The sequence below is a fragment of the Dermacentor andersoni genome, chromosome 5, assembly GCF_023375885.2.
Source record: "Dermacentor andersoni chromosome 5, qqDerAnde1_hic_scaffold, whole genome shotgun sequence".
Classification (NCBI taxonomy): domain Eukaryota; kingdom Metazoa; phylum Arthropoda; class Arachnida; order Ixodida; family Ixodidae; genus Dermacentor; species Dermacentor andersoni.
In genome coordinates, this window is record NC_092818.1 from 17,960,027 (window position 1) to 17,979,121 (window position 19,095).

General features: G+C 42.5%; 1 protein-coding gene across 1 annotated transcript in view; it reads left to right on the forward strand.

The window, feature by feature from the left end:
• Positions 1-8,246, forward strand: part of LOC126529943 (GATA zinc finger domain-containing protein 1) — a 45,299-nt gene extending 37,053 nt beyond the window's left edge. The window contains exon 4 of the mRNA XM_050177414.3: positions 1,938-8,246. Within this exon, the coding sequence (XP_050033371.1) occupies positions 1,938-2,134 (197 nt within the window). The 3' untranslated portion in view covers positions 2,135-8,246. The remainder of the gene's footprint in view (positions 1-1,937) is intronic.
• Positions 8,247-19,095: the final 10,849 nt, after the last annotated feature.

Below are 19,095 nucleotides of genomic sequence, written 5' to 3' on the forward strand. Positions count from 1 at the left end.
CTTCAATTTAATCTAGAGTGACAGGCTGAGAAGCATGTTGTTTCACTGGTGATTGAGTTTCTAAAACCGCCGCAGTGCACAGGCTACTTTCGAAAGTTTCAAAATAGTGCGATTGGCACACAACATGCAACCACGAAGAAGCGATAGATTGTACTAAGTGTCTCTTGCTTGTCTTGTCATTGACACTGAAATAAGCTCACTGAAATAGGCTCACTAAAGCTTACTCCATTAGTAGTGTATGTCCTGATGTTGATATTCATTCACATCAAATAGTGCTTGTATGTTTTCAAATTTGGGTTTTTCATGCAAGTAATGTACACCCATTGAATAGTGCAGTACAATGAGTATAATTGGGCTATCTGCCACAAACAATATTTGAAAAGTCTTTTCACATTAAAAGAAGGCACCTGGTATAGAGAATGCAATGAAAACATGGAAAAACAAACCAGAACAACCAGAACATTTTTTGCAATAGGTGTGGTATCATGTGCTAGATAATTAGCCGCCTTCATTGCGAAGCAGTGATAGGGAAGACATGCCGACAGAGCTGCCCCTAGTACTTCTACTATTGTTAATCTTTCAAAAACCTTGTGTTCACATTACTCCTGGTATGAACCCAAGTTTGTGCAGGGGGCTCACATAAACATTACTTACAGTGTTCGGCCACATAGGCGGCCAACTAAACCCTTCAAAACCAGGTCTGTTGTTAGTACACCAGTGCATTTAGCCGATGTAAGCATGTCCACAATGTATGTGAATGAATTGCAGTAACAAGCATTGTGCGAATTTCTTTATTTGAAAAAGGAGTAAGCAGAGCAATACAGAAAATGCATACATAGGAACTATGCAATATCTTTCAAATTTTATATATACTGCTATCCCAATCTACCGGCACATTGCAGGAGCAGGTGCAGTATAGAACAACGTTAAACAGAACAATGAAGTAACATTCAACATCATTGGGCGTCTCTTTTTCATGCAACACAGTGTGATAGAAAATTCACAGAACAATGAAGTTGACAATTAACGTGGTTAATGCACAGTGTAATTATCTTACAAAAAGAAAATTTGCAAGAACGTACAGTAAAGTTAACAATGAACATGGTTTAGGCACTTTGCGCAAAAAGTCATCGCAAGGCTATTGTTGCAATGAGCCATGTTATCTATTCCAAACTGCAACTTTAAATGGCAAAAAAGAAAATTTAAAGCAGTTTAAGAAAGCATAAGCAGTTTGATATTCAATGGGTGAGTGCCACATGTAGCTCTGGCTGAAGGCCTCGCTAAGCTTTTAAAAGATGAAGCAACAACAGCAACAGCACACTAAGAAAGAACAAAGACAGGACAAAATGCAGGACAAAGACATTGTCCTGCATGCCTGTGCGCTGTCTCTGTGGGCGCTTCATCTTGTGAAAGCTATGAACCAACTAGCCCCACAACATGTTTTACTGCCTCACTATACAAATCGGTGTTCAGCATTAATATGACCATTAACAATCTTGTAATGGGTGAAAATGTGCTCAAGCATGCGCTAGCATCTGAGCATGGCAAGCAATAGATTGCATGCATAAAGTTACCTCTTATTCATTTCTGTTAAACATAGCATTATCCAATAAAATAAGGTAAAAATGCATAAAATACATTTATAAAAATAGGGATAACAATACTACTGAAGCAGAGATCATGCTTGAATGCAAAAGAAAAGATACCCATTAAGCAGTCACAAAATGCAAAACACATCTTGGCAACCAGAAGTAGCACCTCAATGAAAACGAGGAAAAAGTTGCTATCACTGCTTGCAAGTGTACACTAATAAAGTTAAATGTATGAACCAGCAATGATGCCACCAAGAGTTAACAATGAATCTGCACAGCATGGCAGTCAAATGGAAAATACATCAAGTTTTAGTGGAACATTTGTAAACCCATTAAATTTTTCAGGACCAGAGGAGGACATTCCTCGGAAGTTGGACTACATGGAGTTTGTTTGCCATGCTCCTTCTGAGTACTACAAGGCCCGCAAGTCACCGTACCCTCTGCAAAATCCTCCAGGTCCCGAATGTGGTTTCATATGGACTAGGATTGGCCCTCAGATCAGGCCCATTCCCACCCAGGAGGAAGTGTTTGGAACAGTGTAGGTGAACGTTCATGACAGGCGTGTTTGGCTGTGTTGCTGGAGACATCAGCAAGATGTTAGATCTGACTGAACAGTGTTTCATGTTTTCTGTTTTTTTTTTTTTTTTTTTTTTTCCATGTGCCCAGTGCTTCAGTGAACGACATTATGCTCGAGTGTTTTGTATCAAATTTCTGCCTGAGATGTTCTTTTGTGTGTAGATGTAACTGCATTGAACGAGAAAGCCACAGTGGAGTTGCGACATGACGAGCCTGTTACGGTGTAATAGGGTGCAAAAGGATATGAAGTAATGTCAAGAAAAATCATCCCGCTGTTACTTCGTATCATTTCTCGTCCTTTTACGCCATGACAAATAGTATAAACCAACTAGCCCAGCAACAAGTAGCGATCCGTAACAAGCTTAGTTGCAGTGCCATTAGTAGGAACTTTGCATTGTTTAGTGCATACTACTGCTGAAGTCACAGGAGGAAAAAAAATAACAAAGTGGGAAACAAAACTGCACATCAGCATACATATTCGCAACTTTCACACACCAGTGTGTCCTTGAAATAGCAATTTAATTACTGGCCTCTGCGATATGGGCAGCTTATAAATTTTTAGGCAAAGAAATAAGTGCCAGCAAATTGCCTATAAATGGCATTCCAAATAATGTGCGACATGGAATTATGTGGAAGATTTTGGTTTGGTTGTTGAAACAGTGCAAAAAGAAAGTTGTAAGTCGAATGAGTCGGGAAGAAAACTTCACGCAACTGCTATTTACAGTCCACTTCACGTAAAAGGATGCATCATGTGAGGTCTGCCTTCAAAATGCTAATCGCATTATCCCAGCATCTGAAGTGTGCAGAAAGTACAATTCCACAAACACCAGATCTCCAGCAGTCACTGCATCCCTGTATTTTTGTCACTTCAGCCCAGATTTTATCTGTGTGCGTGTGCACCTGTGTACTCCTCAAAAGCAGAAAAACAGGAAAGAATTGAAAAGAGAAGCGATGCTTCTTTTTAATCACTTTTTAGAGCTCAGTTCTTACGCACTCGTTCCTGCGGCGAGTGTCTGCATTGTCCACAGTGTAACCGAGCAAACAAGCACAGTGAAAGATGAGAGCAAATGCAGAGCACGGCAGTGGATGAAAAAACTCGGCAAGGTCAAGGAGGCGCACAGAGAAAAACGGAGAGGAGGGTGCAGTGGAATCATTAGGCGGAAAGTGGAAGAGGGTATGGCGAAAGCGTGAGAAGAAAAAGCGTGGTGCGGTGACGACGGCTATGAGATAGTGACAAAGTAGTATGTGTCGTCTAGAAGGTTTTTCAGCGGCAGCTGCTGTGAATCGCGCGCATACATCACCCACACGCTAACTCTCACAATCTCCAGATTAGCGAGGCAGTTGCACCACACTTCGCTCCGTTTCTCATGTGCCACATGGGACAGATTGTCTGTGTCAGCCAATATATCGTGAAATGAAAACATATACAGCTGCGTTCAGATTTTGCATTAGGGAGAATTGTAATCGTTCGTGAGTTTTTTTTACTTTCCACGAGTACTTTGCTGCTAACCAACCTCTTGTCGAAGTCTCCTGCTGGTTCCCCGAGGGAATGCAACACGCCACATCATCTGCAGTTGGACTGCTGCGGAGTCGTTCTTTCCATTTGGCCACGAGATGCAAAACCCAATTCTTTGTTTACCATATTTAGCCTTGTAAGGCCTGTCTTCGTGTAACGCCCACATCCCTACTTTGTAACACAAAAATTTGGGAGAAAAAGTTTCACTAAGCATCACACGCATGCTGGTTAAATTGTGAAAGCTGCTAATAGATGGTACTAGTCCCTGTTCGTTGGCATTAGTGTCATCATCACTGTAAGCTGCCGGATCATGAAGCATAGGTCCAATGCATCTCAACAGTACTGCCTGTGCTGCAGTGCATTGTTCTGCTGCATTGTGCCTTCTGGCTCGTTCCACTGGTGACAATAAGTAGGCACCTGACGGCATATACTGCAGCCTTCAAGCTCCAGGTGATTGCATGGGTAGAATATAGTAGATGTATGGCTGAGTGTAAGTTTGAAGTGGACAAAAAATGTATGTGTTGCTGGTGGCCTCAGAAAGAACTCACCACCACCAACCGAACCGAAAGACATTTTGAGGTAAACAGTGCAAGTTACCAAGATTTGAGGAAGAAGTTGCGCTTTATATAGCAGTCTTGAGTGCAATTCGAAGCCTAACAGCCATAAGCCTGCCTCATGTAAACTCTGTTATAAATTTGGCAGTTTCATGCTATGGGTGAGGCATTGACAGTGGCGGCACGGTTTAGCATTGGGGTTGAACTCCTTGGATAGTATTCTAACCATATGTGAGTGCAACATGTTGGCGTGATGCAGCAAGAATGTAACTTTTGTTGGGGAGAGGGAACAGCACCCTGGCAGCTGCCAGGTATCTCGCAAAGCTGGCGTGATGAAGAGCACCGCCACTCAAGTTGCAGGCATCGCACCTCGATGGTGCACGAGGTGCGACTGATGAAAAACCGTCAGTGTTAGTGGGTGTTCAGTGAATCATTAGATAATGTCATCTTGACATTTACTGCACGTTTTGCTCAGACCCGTGCACACGCATAGCGGCTCGGCAAGACTGCTAGTGTGCTTGTGGTTTTGCATGCGCACGCTGCCAGTGCCGTTCTTCTCTAGAATGTGCACCTTGGGGCAGTGGCACAGTCGGCTTGATGTCCGTCGTGCTGTGTAGCCACCACACCACCTTTAAGTTGTGAAAGTTGCGAATACTGTGGCCTGTACCTCATGCAAAGGCCTTCTCTATGGTGCCAAACCTGATGTGAAAGGTTATCCCCCCCTGCTTTCTGTCAAAATCTGCAATGTAATTGTTCGTGTTGTTTGCACCCAGGCCATTTCGTGAGGAAGAGTTAAAGGAGTATTTTGGAAATTGTAGAAACTCTACCTGCTGCTTCTTACAACTAAAAGGATACACTTTGCAAGGGCAAGATTAGGAAGATATTTTGTTGACCTGGTGTCATAGGGAAATAATGACAGAAAGCAAAATCTGCTGATGTTGAGTGGAAGTAAGGCACCATGTTGATTTTGTTAAAAAATAAGTTGGAGAGTGCTGCATGGATTTCTTCTGGCTGGACTTGTGTACAACAGCTGCACATTCGTGCGAACAGAACGAGCCATTGTGTCGTGATCGTAGGTCGGCATACTCGTTTGCCAGTACACTGACTCATACTTGCTACTCTCTCATTTCACAGGCATGAGATAGAGCGTTAGGGAGCGACAAAAGGTGTGAGTGGATGCAAGTGTAAATGGGAGTGAGTTCCGGCTAAAGCGAGTGTCAGTGATGGTGAGTTTGAGTGCGAGTATGAACGTGGCTGACTCAACGAGTGGGAGTAGGTATTACTGTGTATGTGAGTGTCAGTAAGTGTGATTGGAAGCGACTATGAATGTGTGCACATGAGTATGAGTGAGTATCTTATTCTGCTAACCTATGATCACAAAGTCATGATACATCCACTTCTTGGATACCAGAACAGAAAATGGTTCATAGTAACAAGTACAATAATAAATTATTTAAGGCACTTTAATGCTTGCCAGTAATTTTTCTTCCCTTTAGAGAATTTGGACCATTTCATCTGCTGTTGTCACGCTGCAGAATTGCATGTCCAGAAATTTTGTGAAGTGTTGACCATTTGTATTTCCTGCTTGCACACCATCATCTCATGCCTTCTATGCATATTGCCTTTCTTGTTGTTGCCATTCCTTACGTCCGGTATCGTGTTGTTTTAATCTGAGAGCATTACTTGACTCGTTGTGCAACACCGCTGTCATCAGAAAGCCGTAGCAGAAAAATGGCACACAGGTGACTTCATTTTCATCTAACTAAAAGAAAAAGTGGGCGTGGAGGATTCAATCCTTTGCCCCACCACCACTGCTCCATAGCCGAGTGCGCCAACCACTGCACCAGCATTTCGTTGTGCCACTGTTGCAACAGGCGGCAGTGATGAATATCTCCGAGGCTGTGCACGTGGTTGGGCTCTGCCTGGCGAGCAATTCACTAGACGGGGTGTGACAGGAGTAGTGCCACTGTCGGCACTATGGAGTCTTCATCATTTGAAATTGAATCACTCACATCTACATCATCAGGAGAGACTCTCTCGGTGAACGCACAAAATAGGTAGTAGAGACACCTGGGAGACCCTGCTGCGCAGCTCGGACTCTGAGCCCCAGCTCTGGCTCGTCCAACTGGCTGAAGAGGCTACTGGGACCCAAGACCTCCCAGCCTGCATCTGAGGTGGCGGCACTCGCACCCTGACCTGCGTGTCGGGGGGTGGGTAGATCACCTTATCTGTTGGACAATAAAGTTTATTCTATCTATCTATCAGGCGAGACAGCAAAGCCTGGCTGGAGGCACCAGTTCACTGCCAACGAAGCACGAAACCATCACAACACAGTGAAACGTGCGAAGTGAGCTACTGCAGTGAAACAATGTTCCCCACCCAAGTCGCCGGCAATGCGAAGGGCAGAGCGAGCGGCTGTGGCACGTTCGGCAACAAGTAATGCTCTCGCATTTATGCATGTTGAGAATTGCTCAGCTGCCCCCATAGTTTTAATGCATAAGTGTTCTGGCCTCATTTGCATCACTGCTTGGGCATCATTGATTATTTGTGCCGTATTATCGAGATGAAATTAAGTTACCTCATTGTGTTCTTGTAGTTCATATCGTGAATGCAGCTTTTGCATTGACCTGCAATAGTTCTTCAATCAACTATAATCCTGACCTTTTTGCCCCCACCAGATTGGAGCACAGTGCCATAATGGCAATGCAACAATTTGGCTTGAGCTCACTTGTCAGGATGAGTTTTTACCGGCATTACGAAGTCTGCTTTGTAGCATCGTGCTGTCGTTAGATGGGAAACGAAAAATTTCACGCAAGTTTATTTGGTCAAAACAAACCTTACAAGTTGCCGGCAATTGGTCACATGCATGCACACTGTCACGATTTCAAGATTTAGGAAAAGCATGCACTAATTATTATTACACAACTTGATCTTGCTTTTATGCTGCATAAAATATCCTACATTGTTGCAAATGTTAGTTGTTGCAATCGTTACTTTTTGTTTGTGAGTACGCTTAGTGAGAATTCTGCTGTGCCATTTTAGTCTTATAAGTGACGTCCACATTGCACAGCCCCTCTCTCCTCCCCCACTAAGCGATGACTCCCTTACAGTAATAAAAACCAAAAACTTTATATCTGAAGGAGGGAAGAGACACATGTAGGAACTACTACATTGTGCTACAGCGTGTGAGCATAATATTTTTATTAAGCACTGTCCGACTTCAAAACCTTGAGGTAGTCAGGTAATGCGGAATCTCCGTAATTGGAACTTTGCAGGATGGCGTGTTTAAACATGCCATAGCCTCAGCATTTAACTTAAAGGAAAAGTGAGGTTCTGAATGTTTTCTTTAAAAGAAAAGAAAAGTAAGACAACTTCGTGGCCTAGGAAAGCCATATGCTGAATTTCTCGTTTTCAAACCTTACGGCATCTTCGGCTGGTCCTTTCGGAATGCTCTCACGGACAGGGTTGTCTTCAACTGGTCAAAAGAGAGTGCTCACCTTGCATTCGGCTGGTTCCTTTTGATCATGCTCCTTCCACATCAAGCGCTCTCCCACAACAGCATGTGAGTGCCAGTTTTCCCTCTACACAATTATTTGAAATTTTATCCTCAACTGAAATAAAAGTGTGAAAGGCATGGATAATCACGAGCCAACTCGAAAACAACCATTAGTAGCAGCTAACCAGAGCAGTGATGCAAGACAGAGAATGCCAAAGGCAACCGGTGATGTCATGGGCGCCATTTTTTGGACTCCACGTATTCTTTTGGTGACGAACATCTGTACTGTTCTCTTTGTCTTCAGTTTAGCCGGCTTGCCATGTCGTGACGTTTATAGGCATTGATCTCTTCTTGAACAGGCATTGTGTTCTGTGGCCACAACTAGGTTATGTGTCCTATATTTTTTGGGCTGACAGTTCACTTGCAATCATCTGTTCAATTTTGAAACATACTGTGTGTTCTGACTCTTTGGCTGTAATGAAATAGTGAACAATAAAAGGTAGCAACCAACACTGCGTGTGTCTGTCTGCAACAACCAGTTTCTTACTTCAGCTGCAAGGTGACACAAGTGAGTGACCTCTTCTTTTTATTCTTTGTCGTTCTCAACATGTAGAATTCATGGATTCAAATACAAGGTTAGAGATGTTGCAAAAAAAGGAGGGGTGCGTAAATATAAAATTTCAAATTTCGAAGGGAATTTAATGAAACCAAGTGCAAATCGAATCGAATATTTCTCTAATATTTTTTTAATATTGAAAGCACACATCGCCTCAAAAGACTCTAAAAACAGGCAGCGCTCTATTATCGTTTACATCCTTCAAAACTAAAGAATCGTTTTTTTTTCTACAGGTCCAAAATTTAAAGGTACCGACTATAGCGTAGGTGAAGCCTTTTCGCACTGTGTTCAAAACTGCCGGAAACACCTTGTCACTTTTCCTAGGACAAAGTCTGTGTCTTTTTTCCTTGTGCTTTAAAACTTTGTGTATTTGGCCAAAACATTACATTTTTGATGAAACTTCAGAATCTGTAAAAGAAATATCTGAACAATCAACTCATCCTTGCCACTCATCACGCTGTCCCCCGCCTTCTTCTCGTGCCAAGGTTTCCCTATCAATAATATATACTAACATTTGCAGCTTCCAGCCGAAATGCAATATTGTATCAAACTTTATAACTTCGTCAGGCTGCATTAACTGAAAAGTGGTTGCACAATGATATCACCGACTCGGAGGTTCTGTTTGAGCTGCCCAATTTTCAACTTTTTCATGCAGATCGCAAAGATTCTCACTGGGGAGGAGTTCTAATTGCAGTCAGCTAGCAGTTGTCTTGTTCTGCCATTAATGTTGCATCAGACTTGGAAATGTTGTGGGTTATTAATTGGTGTGTGTTACAGGCCACCTCACACTAGTCCCAACTTTTCCCGCAAGCTTCACAATTTTCTAAATCAACTAGTTTCAAAGCACCTTAAAGCACACATCCTTCTATTTGAGGATTTCAATTACCCTAATATTGACTGGCGTAATCAACCTCAGCGCATAGTTGGTCAAGAAGAGCTGAAAGACTTCATTGATGTTTGCCTTAATTTTAACTGGACCCATCTTGTATCTGAACCGATGCGCATTTCAGGTGAAGCAGCTAACACTGCTGACCTCATACTGACCACTCATCTTGACAGCTTTAAATACATTATATGCCTCTGAAAAATCAGCGACCCTAAGTAATCCATGCCCATTTCAACTTCTCACCTGTATTTAACCGAACTTCCCAGAAAACTATTAGGCTATACGATAAGGGAAACTACGAACCAATCAACACTGAAATAAATCTTTTTCAGCCTTTGAAACGACCTTTCATTCCAGAAGTGTAAAGGAGAAATGGACACTTTTCAAACATAAAATTATTGAACTAACAAATAAATACATCCCAACATGCAGTGTTTGAAAGAGTAATCGGAAACCCTGGTCTACGAGGACACTAAAAAGACTTGAAAACAAGAAAAAATTTGCATTTCGTACAGCTAATCCCCATGTAAATCCACGTGTGGGAAAAGTACTATGAAGCTGAACATGAATACTTGGCCGTGATTCGAAGGGCTAAGCACTCATTTTATGAAGTAGAGCTACCAAAAATGATAGTCTATAACCCCAAGAAATTCTGGAAGGTGATGAACCCAAAGGAAATGCACGCTATTGCCCTCACTAACAACGCTGGTGTAATCGCGACCAATACCAACTGTGCAGACATTTTTAACAATGCATTTTCATCTGTTTTTACTGACGAATCTGAAGCACCATGTTATACATTACCACTTGCTATTACTACAGCCATGGAAGCCATAGCATTAAGTAGTAGGGGAATTTCGTGTATAATAGATAAAATAAAAAATTTATTTGCTATTGGCATAGATGACATCAATTCAAAAATTTTGAGAACGCTAACCTAGCCTGTTCCAGTATTTTCTGTTTATTGTTTTCACAATCACACTCTGAAGGATCCATTCTAGAGGACTGTAAATTGGGGAAGGTCATTCCCGTGCTTGAAACAGGTACTACTGATACACCTCTTAATTATCGGCCCATTTCATTCACAAGTATAACCTGCAAAATCATGGAACATGTCATTTACTCCCAAATCATGGCATTCTTGGATTTCAATAACTTCTTCCATCTGTCACAGTATGGATTTCGTAAGAGTTTTTCGTGCGAAACTGAACTAGCCATTTTTCTTCATGACATTCACGCCAACCTTGATATCAATGTACAAACTGATGCCATCTTCCTAGACTTCGCTAAAGCGTTCGATAAAGCACCCCATCAACACTTGCTTCTTAAGCTTTCCCAGCTGAACCTACATCTAAACATCATCGCGTGGATTAACGAATTCCTCACGCATCGCTCTCAGTCTGTCTTCATTAATAATCAACCCTCGAACCCGCTTCCAGTGACTTCCGTCCATCCTCAGTCCCTTGTTATTCCTCATTTACATTAACGACTTACCCCAGCACGTATCTTGTTGCATCCGCTTGTTCACCGATGATTGCATTATTGCTCAGTGACTAGCCCTTCTGACCAAGAATCCCTTCAGGCAGACCTAAACCATGTGCTAAACTGGTGTTCGCAGTGGATGATGGCACTCGACCCCTCGTCCAGACTTACAAATACTTAGATATCACCATTTCTGAAATTTTATCCTTCACCTGACTAACCTGATATCATTGGCTAATAAAGCACTAGGTTTCTTAAAACGTCACGTGTGGGAAGCTCCACAACATGTCAGGCTACAAGCTTACATTTCACTCATCAGAACTAAACTGAAATACGCATCGGGTATCTGGAATCCTCATCAAGCATATTTAACAAGTGCCATCAAAGCTGTACAAAACCGGGCTACCAAGTTCATTCACTGTTCATACTCGTGCAACGTTAGCATATCATCTCTAAAATTGCAATCAGGTTTGTGTAATCTTTCTGCTCACCGCCACATTGCCAGTCTTGTCTTGTATCACAAGTTCTTTTATTCATCGCCAAGACAAGAACCATACATCAGCGCACCCCCACCATGCAGATCCCATCACATCGGTCACCCTCTTCAAGTTTTACGTCTACGAGCTCATACCACCACCTCCGCGAAATCATTTTTTACACGAGCAGCAACTGACTGGGATTCCTCATCACGTCAGTGCCATAACTTGCCCATCAACATTTTCGACCACTGTTGACGCCTGCATTTTATAAACCCCACCCCTTATGTAACACCCCAAAAGGGGTCTTTAAGGAAAATAAAGTGATGTGAGTGATGTGATGTGATGAATATCAATAGTTTTGGTTTTGCAAAAATGCAATTTTTTTCACCAACCAAAGGTATGAAATAAAGAAGCAAGTTTATTGCACAGCAAATAATGTACAGGAAAATTATGCTTTATGATCAACAAAATTCTATAGTACAACACTTTTGCTTGACAGCATTGTAACTGCAGTTGTTTATTGTTGCAATAAAGGGAAGGTAACTGCTTGACAAGTTTGAGGAGCAGCGATAATCCCCTACATGTCGCAATTCCTTCAGACACCAAAAAGCTGCTCACTGGACACACTGTGTCTGATATCTGCAGGTATCTCTTTGCAAGCCAAGCCAATGATGGGCACTATTCTTATGCCGTCACTCACGTGGATTTTCTTTTTGGCCCAAAATTTTATCATGCACATACGTGGGTGAATCGGAAAGTCTGCGCCTATTTTTTTTATTACAAATATACGAGTTATTCTGCATACCTCACACTATTTTTGCACATAGTCCCCACACTGGTTCAGACATTTGTCCTATCGCAGCACTAAGTTTGAGATGCCCCTGTGGTAGAATCCATCCAGCTGACTGTGGAACCACCATCGGACTGTGGAACCGCCGTTAGCGTTTTACAAACTCTCAACACCACCACCTCACACTTCGCAAAGCGAGGCACCTTTTTCCATACATGGGCTGCAGTTCCCTGTGGATTTCGATGGGTGTTTGTCCCTTGCTCCATAGAAAACGAATCACACTTCGTTGCTTATATGCCGTGGATATGTGAAGCACAACCGCCACCTTCAACAACTGACAGTAGTGCCATGCCGCGGAGCTACCAGCAGATAAGGCCGCACCAGTCCAAGAAAGGTCCACCGCTGGGAATGGATATGTTGGCTTCACGTTTACAACCATAATCTGGCTAAAAAAAAATAGGGGCAAAGGCTTTCTCATTCCCCCTCATGTCTCTCAACCTGTGCTTGTGGCAGGGAAAATTGCTGCTGCAAGCAAGTGAAACTTCCTGCTGCTTTATGAGCTATCAATGTCTTTCTACGGTGCTGACGTGGAAGGAGCGCCTTCAAAAGCTTTCACTGTTGAGGACATATCTGGGTTTATTAGTGTTGAACTTTCTCACGCTTCTTCTAAATTAATGTTTTTAATCCAGTTTGCCATTGAAGCATCCTGATGGTACTCAACTACTTTAAAAACGAGGGTCTAAAGACATTGCCAAGCTTGCTTCTTGGTCAAATTTGTAGTTTGTAAACCATGTTTTTAGGCACTTGGCCAGATTAGTGGCAGACAGAAGTTTCCATCTGTCGGCTGGTCTTGTCCAGATGCATGAAGAGGCATCACAGTATGGGTACTTCAGCTGATAGTACAGGGTAGCCATAAGCACCAGCAGGGGCCCCATGACAGTGTCACTTTTACTTTTTGATATGCTTCACTGCACGGCAGACATGTTTCATCACAATGCATTTTCTGTGTGCTTTGCTGCACATGTTTTCATCGCGACAAAGCTGACAAAGAACCAACAACAGCAATTTTGGGGGGTTTCTTAGGTATACTTATTGTGGGGGCAAAATACATTTGGTGAAAAGGTGCATAAGAAAAAGGACAGTGGAGCGCCAACTACCAACTGTTTACTGACAGCCTCAGAAACATCCAGAAAAAATACAACTTTTGCCCGTGCACAGAGAGCCAAAGTGTGACGTAGAACAAGATGGTCATGATAACATGTTTTGAAAAAAGCACATTTCTGCAGAATATGATATGATAGATGTAGCGCTCACACAATCAGACCCTTTCTGTGTTGATATAGAATGCTTCAAACAACTCCCTGGCAGTTTGGTCCTTACTTTTGCCAAGAATCAAAACTTGCTCAAAGCATGGCATGCGACAACAGGCTTCACGGTGCGCAGGAAGATGCACATTGTCACACTTACCAATACTATTTGCACGCTCCCTCAATCTGTCATTAATACAGTGTCCCGTTTGTCCAACGTAGGACTTGCCGCAATGTTAGGGTATTTCATAGACCACTCCTTCAACACAGTCCCTGAAAAGTTTGGCATGCTGCTTCTGGCCTCCCCGCGGCCCATCGTGTGATCTGGGGGCGCAATTGATCCAGCTTGTTGGGAGCCGTAAAGACGGCCGCAATGCCATATCTGGTAGCCACCTTTTTGAGGTTATGGATCACACGATGCACATAAGGGACTACCTCTGGCTTAACATGCTCCCTTTCTTTTGAGTGCGTTTTGACACTGGTAGTGCCAGCTTTCAGCTTCTGTAGCAGGGACACAATCACGGAATTTAAGACAGACTGAGGGTAGCCTGCTTTTAAAAGTCTCCCAAGTTGATTGTGAAAACTTGCCTGCATCAAATGCACACATGGCTTGCGCAGAGCTGATTCCAGGCAAAGTAAGGCGATACCACGCGTCACAGTGTGCTGAGTCGTACATAAATGTATCTTGCGCCACAATCAAGTAAACCTAGGAAATCTAAGCACCAACTTGCCCGCTTTTGGGGGTTCGAATAGCAACTTTTGAATTGAAGTTTCAAATATTCGCTCACCACTACTTGGAAGATGCATTATTTTCCTGAAACCTGAAACTTGAGGCACTGTGTAAAAAAAGTTAATCTTTTCATTATAACAATGGTTATCATTGGGGGAAAAGACGGGGAATGCGGGAGATGGAAATTCAAGACGATGAGCAAAACGTGAACAAGGTGAATGCAGGAGCCAACGTTTCGACAAGTGGACTTGTCTTCTTCAAGGCCTTGAAGAAGACAAATCCACTTGTCGAAACCTTGGCTCCTGCATTCACCTTGTTCACGTTTTGCTCAATGGTTATCATTGTCATTTTAGTGCCTCTTTCACACAACACATTAATTGGGGAGTTTCTTTTGCATTAACCAGCATGACCTTGGGAACTTTTTGAATGATTTTGTTGAATAATTTGAGTGCTCCATCACTCCTTGCAGAAGACTGTTGTTCACAAGAAATTCAAATAAGACAGTGTACTGTCATTCTCAGATCAACCCTTAAATGTGCACTAAAATCGAACATTGTTCCCAAAACAGTCTCAAATACAGCAGACTCGGCTTAAATGAAATTCGAAGGGACTGAAATATGTGTTCCCTTTATCTGAAGTTTCATTAAGCAAAAGACACAAAAATTGCTATGAATCACTTTATTCTAAAAGCCTCCAAGTGTTCTGATATTTCTGTGTAGTAAACAATGGCAACGTAGTAATGTACAATGTAATGACCATCACAAAGACTATGACAATGTCGTAGCTATAGCTACGACATTGTTGTAGTGTTGTCTATGACCAAACTCGATGTCCAGTCCATTGTTTTCAAGTTTCTTTAGGACCTTTTCTGTAATCTTGACAGCAGTTTTAGCTTCTGTGGGAAAGAAAACTGAGAACATCTATATCACCATGATTATGCTATCTTTATTGTGTACATACCTTATGGCCTCACACATTTGACCCACATGGGAAACATCTGGAGTGCTATTGAACAAAATGTCTCCTTGGTCTCTGTCATGATTTCCCCTTTTACGTGTTTGCCCAACAATGGGATAAGCTCACTTTGCATTTGTGGCAATAAATACTAGGTCAGGCTCTTGTCAGCACAAACGACAATCTGTACTCTTGTGGAATGTTCCTTTGAAACGGTGTTTTACACTGTTTTGCTTTGTAATTTGTCATTTGTTTTCGCTTTGTAATTTTGCCTTGTTACTTGAATTAATGTCTTCTTTGTGGCTGCAAAAAGGAAGGTTGATTTTAGCCATGAATGGGACTATGTCTAGGATATGGTGTTGTATATGTTTCTCCAGTGTTTCCTCTCCGCCTCCTTATTCTCATTGATCTTGCAATAGGTAACATTGCCAACGTCAATTGTCTTCCATTGCTTGTTGTGGCACACATTACTATCCTTAAGGTTCAGCTTCCACTATAAGTTTAACCCAGTAATAAATGACCATCCTGGACCTTTCACTCTCTGAAAAAGTTGCAGCAAGAACAATGTCTTTTTTTTAGTACGCCATCCATATTTTTCGAATTTGGCTGCTCTATGGTGAACTTTTGATCACGAGAGAGATGAAAGGACAACGACAATGGCAAGGCAAATAGCCATTCCGTCGTTGCCACGCTTTAGTTTGCCTTGTCACTGCCATCGTGTCATTATCACACGTGGTCGCATCACATGCAATTAATTGGACATCTCAGCAAGTTTATACCTCACTTATCAATGCAATCATCCTGCAATGTTTACTGTTTAATTTCTTTTTTTTTCACCTCCTTCTTGCAATTCTCTTCTTGAGATTTTTTCGTCATCTGTTGCGTTTTTGTCATGTGTTTCAATTGAGTCCACACTTATAGCATCTTTTTTTTTTTTTTTTTTTTTGCTGGCGTGCAGCAATATTGCATAGGCCAAGATAACTTTCTTACACTGCACCAAACATGTTCACTGTAGAAGAGTGATCTGCCACTAACCGGTCAAGTTTCTCAACTTATTAGCCAGCACTCTCGCAAGCTACCTATGGTGGGTGCACTGGTGGCTCGTGTTTGTGCCATCAGTTGCAGAGAGAAGGGGACAAGCGTCTGGGGTTTCTTCAGTGCAGGCGGGGCTTTACTGGTGCATTCTTTAGCTCTGTTATGTTGCAATGCTGCTGCCAATATTCCTATCTTGTTCACAGGCCTCCTGCAGCCTCTGCTATTGGCCCAACAATTGTGCAAGAAACTGTGATGCAAATTCTGCAAAAAAAAAACATAATCGATTCAATTCTATTCTACAAAGCAGACAGGCATTTGGGAAGAGCGGGTTACGTTCCCAGTCCACAAGTAGTTGTAATAGCGGGCTTCTGATTGTTTCAATTCCTTGCTGTTGCAGCCTTTACAGATTGCCAAAGGGTATGCCTTACTTGTATGCCATACAAAGGGTATTTGTCCATATTTGAATTTCTTGTAGTAGGTATAGTAATAGTATAAGTGGTAGCAGGTCTACTTCCTTTAATTCGATCCTGATGGAACCGACAAAAAAATTATCTAATTATCTGGCAGGTCAGATTAAATAATATGCAGAGAAAAAGCACAATGAGAAAACACTGCTGATTCATTTGGCAGTATTTTCCCGAATCAAACGTGTGCCCACTTTCTATGTGTCCAAAGTACAAAACTAACGTAGAAATGACATTAAAGCTCCTAAGCGAAGTATAAATCTAATGCACACCTGATCTTACAGCAAAAAAAAAAAGGGGGGGGGGGGGGGGGGTAATTGGGTCCATATGTGGCAGAAACTGCGCATTTCGCGGCCGGGCGCAAGGATAACTGACGATCGAGGCCCAATCTTGCGCTATAGAGGTAATCGGGGAGGCAGCGCGGGAGGAGGGGGGGAGGCGGCTTCGACTTTGCCAACAAGTGCGTACTTTGCACGATCGTGCGCGCCGTATCCGAAATTTAAAGTCAGCTTCGCCGCAATTCATTAGTGTTATGTGATGAAGCATACAAAGGACCGCGGAGGTGGTGGTGGTGGTGATAACTTTATTGCACACAGGGGAGTTGCACACGCAGGTCCTTGGGCCCCCGCACGGTTTTTGGTTTTATGTCCGACTGCACCGCGCACGCAATTAAAGAAAAAAAGCAGGGGGGGGCGGGGGGGGGGGCGTGCTTTTAATGGGGTAAATACCGTAATCAGACATTGTGAACTACGGCTACTACGTGAAAATCTTCCTATGACTGACAGGTCGAAAATAGGTGCTTTTTTACTGGAGATGACGTGTACGTGTTCAACGCATTCACTGCATGTCCGCCGCTCGAGACGCTGCTACTAAATCATAAGGATCAGGTGCGCGCGTGGTGATTGCATGGTTAAGTTAGAATTATCCAGCGAAGGCCAGTTTTAGGATCGAAATAATGAAAGTTTGGGCTCATAGAAATGCATGAGCGCCGGCCGGGACCTTCGGTCTACATTCAATTAACCGTTGTCGAATTAACGGAAGTTTACTATACTTGCAATAACGAGAGTACTGCTAAAATTTAAATAAATACCAGTGCTCAGTGTCGCGTGAATTAAATGCAATCACCTGATGTATAAATGCAATCACCATAAATGTATGCATGTGCCTCACTGTAAAGGCTCATGTTGAAGAAGATCCGCAGAGGGCTTTGATGGGCACAACTTTAACCATTAACAAGCCAAGAGCGAGAATGTTCCGAAGTGAGAACAGGTCTCGTATTTTTGTGGGAAAGGCATATTGATCTTTGCTTACTATTGTAGGAGCATTTTTGTTGATCACCAACCTGAACCTGAGCTATATTACCTATAGATGACACATTTATTGTCATAAAACTGTTCAGTTAAGCTTATTCAAATATTTGTTATAATGTGTACACTACAGAAAATATATGGCTATGGTATTAACTCTGTGATTGCTTATCCGTGCTTCCTTGCCTTTTTTATACCAAGTATCGGCAAAATGCAGCGCATCTTTATCATAAATGTACAACAAAAAGTAACTGATGATTAACACACAGCCAAGTTTCTAGTTGGCTGTCCTATCTTTTAAAAAGCAAAGCAACTCCAGTTAAGAGATCAACGCAGCCGGTTCACAGCCAGTGCACGTAGTTCTACATTTAAATTATGAAAAAAAAAAATATGCTTATTGTTTAGCAATGCCATTGTATACGGAGTCTTGACCTGGGGTCAACTAAACTTACTTAAATGCACGAAATTGAGTGTGATGGTGGAGAATTAACACATTCTCGCTAAATAAGTGTTAAGTGTGAAGGAGCATATGGGAGGAAAATTATGCCTTGAATGTGAGGGGGCAGGCAAATTTTAGAAGTTGATGGTGAGATGGATGAGGCTCCACTTTTGAGCATGAGGGAGGAAGACAGGAAATCAGGTCATTTGCCCACCTTTGGCCATGAGTGGCACCCCTTCATGTGACTGGGACATTCGGAACCTAGGGCCCACGACCTCCTGGCCTCTTCAATTACTATGCTTTTGTTAAATTGACATTGTGACACAAGAAAGCAAAATACTTCACCTTTGCTGCCAGAATTGGTCCAGTGACTGGCAGATTCAGTGCATGGGCCTTGAGGAACCACTGATAAATGGCCTCCTCCACATCTCTGTGAGATTTGTACTAAACTTGCTTGAGGAAATGGTTGGCTGAGGAAGCTCATACTTCTTCATCAACTTGTGCACTTTCTTGCTCCTCTTGTGATCCTTCACAAGGCTGTGGTTTGTCTCAAGAGCAATTGCTGTATGTTTACTTTTTGCCGGTTGTGCCTTTTGTTAAAGATGGAGCAATGGCATCGTCCATTATTGGGGAAACAAACTCCAATGGCACAGCATTGGGCCAGAGGAAAATGGCATAGACAGACGAAAATGTTGCCGCACGTGCGCCAACTACACTAGCATGGTGGCTACTGGCTGCACATGTGCATCTACATTTTAAAAAATCTGGTTCATGTGACCAACTATAGTGGAAATCAGGATCAGGACGAAGCCTCCAGAAAAGTGGGAAGGGTGGAAGTTTTCACTTCCACCTTGGGCCTGTTGGCCTGACTC